The 6,427-nt window shown below is 47.2% G+C and overlaps 1 protein-coding gene across 1 annotated transcript in view; it reads right to left on the minus strand.

The window, feature by feature from the left end:
• Window positions 1-6,427, minus strand: part of DCAF12 (DDB1 and CUL4 associated factor 12) — a 57,884-nt gene that overhangs the window by 40,191 nt on the left and 11,266 nt on the right. Inside the window, exon 3 of the mRNA XM_015426712.1 lies at window positions 4,156-4,410. Within this exon, the coding sequence (XP_015282198.1) occupies window positions 4,156-4,410 (255 nt within the window). The remainder of the gene's footprint in view (window positions 1-4,155; window positions 4,411-6,427) is intronic.

The raw sequence follows: 6,427 nt of genomic DNA on the forward strand, positions 1-6,427 counted from the left end.
TTAATGTTTTATACTGTTTTTATGTATGGGCTTGTGCTCTCGTGTAAGCTGCCCTGAGCCCGTTTGCGGGGAGGAAAATGTTAATAATAAATAAATAAATAAAGGAACACTGGTCACTGTTTCAGATATCTGAAGAAGTGAGCAGTGACTCACAAAAGCTCATCCCGCCACAGATTTTGTGAGTCTTTCAGGTGCTCCCGGACTTGCTCTTTTCTACAAATACAATTAAGTTAGATTAATATCTGCCTGCCTTTCTTATCTTTCCTTTGTTGTTACAACAACAACAACAAATACCTTTTATTGGCATCTTTCCTTTGTTGTTACACTACTCCACACAGTTCCCTCTGTCCATGGCAAAACGTTTAGTATTTTGATGGGTCGCGTTTTAACACAGCAACCTGTGGTTCCTTGACCTACCCTTTTCCCCTTGTACTACTGCCTCTACTATTCTTACTTAGCACCAGTGTTCCCTCTAAGCTGAGTGAGTGTGATCTAGCTCACAGTTTTTTAGCCTCCGGCTCACACATTTTCATCTTAGCTCAGGAAGGATGGCTCCAGAGCAAGCTAATTCATGCAGGAGCCAAATCGCTCGCTCGCAACTTTAATGCCAGTAGCTCACAAGGTAGGATTTTTGCTCACAGGACTCCACAGCTTAGAGGGAGCTTAGCACCAATAACTTGAAACGCTGGACGGAGATATATTTACAGACCGACTTTTAGCCACAACAGTTCCCATGGCAGCTTACAATAAAAATGAGCTGAAATAATTAAAATCCGAAAACAAATCCATTGTGGCAGCGGGAAGGGTAAAATGAACATAAGAACGTACGATGACCAGTGGTTCATCTAGTTCAGCATCCTCAGGCCGTCATTGGGGGTTTGGTTCCACCTCCCACGGAAGCCACCTTGGGGTGGCGCTCACCACCCCCTCTGAAAATCCCAGAGCCTCAAAATCATTGGGGGCCTCTGCTCCAGATACCTTAGTTGCTGCTGATTCCTTCTTCACACAAGCCCTTTGCAAGATCCAGCGAAACACACACAGCTTAAGGTCCTGCAGGATGGACCTCTAATGCCTCAGATGCTGCCCTTCCCCAAGAAGCAGGGCCTCCCCTCTTCCAGCTGTTACACATCTGCTATCCACTTGGGATGTTACACGCTTGCTATCCATGGACGATATCAAGCACATGGCTGTTTTAGCTTCACTCAGGCACCCAGTTCCAGGAGGTACTATTAATGGAGAAGTCTATCAAGGGCTCCTAGCCACGGTGGCTGAGGAGAACCTCCACATTCAGAGGCACTAATCCTCTGAATCCCAGAGCCAGGAAACAATATCAGAGGAAGGCCTCAGCCTCTCTGCGCTGTTGCTGGTCATCCAGAGGAACCAGTTGGCCACCGTGTGAGACAGGATGCTGGACTAGGTGGACCCTCACTGGTCTGATCCAGCAGGGCTCTTCCGGCAATTTCTGTTGTCGCCCTAAATCAGGCACTGAGTACCATTTCCACCCCTCTATAAAACTCCCAGCACCAGGCACATACCCACTGAAGCCAATCTGGACGCAACAATGAACTCAGCGTTCCTGATACTGATTCTGCGTTCTTTTCTTCATCAGCCTGTTCCAGCGTTCTGTCAGGATATTCCACCACCGTTTAATTTAGAATCAATATGGAACTGGAAACTAAGGATTTGCCACACTTCTCTGTCTCTCTCCCCCACCATCATGTCATCCAACATTAAACCCAAAAGTGCCTGGCGACCCAATAACTAAGTGCTGTGAAGAAACTAGGACGTATAAAACGAACATAAGACTGACAGAACGTGTACTTAAAAGTGTTCGCTTCAAGACATCTTTTTTTCAAGCGACTCTATTTTGAACACAACAGCTCCCACAGCAGTAAACACAACCTTGTCAGAAAGTGACACAAAGGTGTGCTGTATGTATCTAAAAATGCACCGCTACGCTGACAACTAAGGATTTGCCACACTTCTCTCTCTCTCTCTCTCCCCCACCGTCATGTCATCCAGCATTAAACCCAAAAGTGCCCGGCGACCCAATAACTAAGTGCTCTGAAGAAACTAGGACGTATAAAACGAACATAAGACTGACAGAACGTGTACTTAAAAGTGTTCGCTTCAAGACATCTTTTTTTCAAGCGACTCTATTTTGAACACAACAGCTCCCACAGCAGTAAACACAACCTTGTCAGAAAGTGACACAAAGGTGTGCTGTATGTATCTAAAAATGCACCGCTACGCTGACGCATACGAATCCGGCTTACACCACTGAGCCATTTACTTCAAGGGTTCCCACCACCCTGTTTCCACAACACACCTCTTATGCAGAGGTCCATCAGTGGCTATTAGCCAAAGGTATAGATAGGAGCTCTCAGTCTGGGGCAAGTGATGCTCTGTATTCTTGGTGCTTGGGGGGGGGGCAACAGTGGGAGGGCTTCTAGTGTCCTGGCCCCACTGCTGGACCTCCTGATGGCACCTGATATTTTTGGCCACTGTGTGAGACAGAGTGTTGGACTGGATGGGCCACTGGCCTGATCCAACATTTGCTTCTCTTATGTTCTCATGTTCCTAAGCACCTTCCATACATTAAAAGGGCAGCGTAGTCTAATGCAGGGATCCCCAACCTTTTTTAACCTCTGGACACCTCTGGAATTCTGACACAGCAAGATGGGCACAGTCACTAAACGACTGCTGTGGCTTACCTATGGATCCTTGAGTCTGCTTATAAAAGCACTTGGCGAGTGCAAGGAAAGATGTCTGCAGGCACCGCACTGGGGGACCCCTGATCTAGCTCAATAGCATGTCAAAAAAAATGGGGGCCCTCTGTGAGAGTTCTTAGGCAGTCTCGCTAAATGGAGATCTTTTAAAATGGAGCTGCTAGGGACCAAAGCAAGGACGTTCAGCGTGGGACAGAGCGACAGAGGCAGATGTTCTGCCCACCAGCTATGGACTCTCCTCAAAGGCAGCTGAAACCACACATGTCCAACCGGACAGAAACTCAACTGCGACTGCACTTAATCCTAATATGTAATTATGAAATTTATGCCCCATTTCCCCACATTTTGCTCCCAGGGCAGCATAGAAAATATATGGTGTGTATCACACATACTGAAATAAGGTTTTTTTGTTCTGCATACATCTGGGAAAAAAATATTTATGCAATTTATTGTGATAAAAAAATTGTATAGGATATCCTGTGATTTAATAAACTACCTTAGAAGAAGAAGAAGAGGAGGAGACTGGATTTATACCCCGCCCTTCACTACCCGAAGGAGTCTCAGAGCAGCTTACAAACTCCTTTCCATTCCCCTCCCCACAACAGACACCCTGGGAGGCAGGTGGGGCAGAGAGAGCTCTGACAGAAACTGCTCTTTTTTCAAGGACAGCTCTTGTCAGAACTACAGCTTGCCCAAGGTCATCCAGCAGGTGCAAGTGGAGGAGTGGGGAATCAAACCTGGTTCTCCCAGATTGGAGTCCGCGCACTTCACCACTACACCAAACTGGCCTTAGGAGCCGGTACCAGCTGAGAAACACGAAATACAAACGTTTTGACAGTCAGAGTTGTGCAAGAGTGGAATCGGCTGCATAGGGAGGTGGTGAGCTCCCCCTCCCTGGCAGTCTTCAAGCAGCGGCTACACAAAAACTTGTCAGAGATGTTCTTGGCTGATCATTCAGCAGGGGGTTGGAGTAGATGTCCTGTATGGTGCTTTCCAACTCTGTGATTCAAGGATTCTATGAAATATGTGACCTACTGCCCAAAAATACAGGCAATGAGATTTCAACTGGAATCTCTGCCTTACTTGCCTGTTTCTTGCTAACGTACTGTGGTGCTTACTGCCAGTTTGGTGAAGTGGTTAAGTGTGCGGACTCTAATCTGGGAGGACCGGGTTTGATTCCTCACTCCTCCACTTGCACCTGCTGGATGACCTTGGGCAAGCCACAGTTCTGATGAGAACTGTCCTTGAAAAAGAGCAGTTTCTGTCAGAGCTCTCTCAGCCCCACCTACCACAGGGGAAGGAGTTTGTAAGCCACTCTGAGACTCCTCTGGGTAGTAAAGGGCGGGATATAAATCCAATCTTTTCTTCTTCTAATACACAGAGGGGAAACAACCAAGGAAATCAGAGAGACACCCCCCATACTTACTGTGTTGCATTTTGTCCCGCACACCACTTGCCGGTGATTCAGCCACTGAGAGGCAAAGACTTTGTTCAGGGTCCCAAGGTGAAATTCCCGTTCCTTCAGGAGACTGGGCAGCTGCTGGGCGGCGTACCCGTGCAGGAGTCGGTGGTAGCTGGACTCATTCTGCATCCGCACCTCTCTTCCTTTCAGGTAGCACACCAGGGACCTTTTAACCGGGGGGAGCCGCTTCCTTTTGTGGCCCGAGTGATCCCAACCATACTAGAGGAAAAGCATCGACAGGGCATTGCATAATACCTTGGAAGTTAACAGCAACCTTCTAAAATACATATCGTATTGAAATGTCAAGTGTCACCTTAAATTTAAAGTAACATCAGGTACTCCTAACTGGACCAAATGAACACTCCTTTACCAAACGAGGGAACTAGATACCAAAGATGTTTACGGTACCCCAAGATCTCAAAGACATGCCCTTCAAGTTCGGTTTTTAAGTTGGTATTAAGTGAAAAGACTTCCCCCTCTAGAGGACCCAGAAAACTCCAGTTTTGTGGAAGAACTGTACCCACTTCTGTTTTCCCCACAATGGCAAAAATCACAGAGTCCCTTTGGGAAAGACATGACAACTAAACCGATACAACGTTCATTCTAAGCCTACAGGGTAGAAATACTCTAACTGCATTCGAGCCCCAATCAGCCCTTCCTCTTAGAAACACAGAGGGTCATCAAGTCCAACCCCCTGCACAATGCAGGAAGTCCACAGGTACCTCTCACACTCCTCCCCCAGAGACCCCTGCCAATGTTCCCTCTAAGCTGTGGAGTCTTGTGAGCAAAAATTCTACTTTGTGAGCAACTGTCATTAAAGTTGTGAGCGAGCAGTTTAGCTACCGCATGAATCAGTTTGCTCTGGAGCCATCCTTCCTGAGCTAAGACAAAAATGTGTGAGCTGGAGGCTATAAAAACTGTGAGCTAGCTCACACTAACTCAGCTTAGAGGGAACACTGGTCACCAGATGTTGCCATGACTTTCAGAGGTTGCGCGCACACACATATATGAGGTTGCCAAGCCATGGAGTCCTGTGAGCAAAAATTCTACTTTGTGAGCTACTGGCATTCAAGTTGTGAGCCAGCGATTCGGCTGCTGCATCAATTAGTTTGCTCTGGAGCCCTCCTTCCTGAGCTAAGACAAAAATGCGTGAGCTGGAGGCTAAAAAAACTGTGAGCTAGCTCACACTGACTCAGCTTAGAGGGAACGCTGACCCCTGCTCTATGTCCAGAGGCAGGGGGGAAAATCTCTGTGATCCCTGGGCTAATCCAGCTGGGAGGAAAATTCCTTCCTGACCCCAAAGCAGATTGTCTAATTTTTAGGGATACCCTGGGTGCCTCATCAAACGTCGGACTGTACGCCTTCAGAAAGCAGCTTTGTTTAAGAAATTCACTGTGACCAATATATAATGGAATTTATTTTAAGTGTGATACAGATAGGAACCTTACAGTGAAGTTCACCGATTGTTTTACTTAAATATGGTCCTACAGTCACCAGTGTTCCCTCACAGCTTTTTAGCCTCCGGCTCACACATTGTTGTCTCCGCCCAGGAAGGATGGCTCCAGGGCAAACCAATTTCTGCAGTTAGCCCAATCGCTCGCTCACAACTTTTAATGCCAGTAGCTCAGAAAGTAGAATTTTTGCTCACAAGACTCCACAGCTTAGAGGGAACAGTTCAGTCACCCTTGGCTCACTCACAGTTTGATCTTTAGGAGGCACCTGAAGACGGGTTTTATTCAGGACCGCATTTCGTTAAGCTTAGGCACTGAATACTGGTTTTCAACTCTAGCTTTCTGTCTTTAATGTGTTTTTATTCGATGTGTTCTATGTATGCTCATAAGCCACCCTGAGCTCCCTAAGGAGGCCAGGTGGCTAATAAACATAAATACGTAGCACTACTTCCTGTTCCAAGACCTAAAGCCTGGGAGAGGAAGAGGCAGGCAAATCGTTTCCTCTTGTAGCCAGGGTTTGCCAGCTCCTGGTTGGGAAATACCTGAATATTTTGGGGGCAGAGCCTGAGGGGGGCGGGGCTTAAGCTGTGGAGTCCAGTGAGCAAAAATTCCACTTTGGGAGCTGCTGGCATGAAAGCTGTGAGCGAGTGATTTGGCTACTGCATCAATTAGTTTGCTCTGGAGCCCTCCTTCCTCAGCTGAGACGAAAATGTGTGAGCCAGAGGCAAAAAAGCTGTGAGCTACCTGACACCGACTCAGCTTAGAGGAAACACTGGTTGCCGGGT

The sequence above is a fragment of the Gekko japonicus genome, unplaced genomic scaffold (genome assembly GCF_001447785.1).
Source record: "Gekko japonicus isolate JY-2015 unplaced genomic scaffold, Gekko_japonicus_V1.1 scaffold2937, whole genome shotgun sequence".
Classification (NCBI taxonomy): Eukaryota; Metazoa; Chordata; class Lepidosauria; order Squamata; family Gekkonidae; genus Gekko; species Gekko japonicus.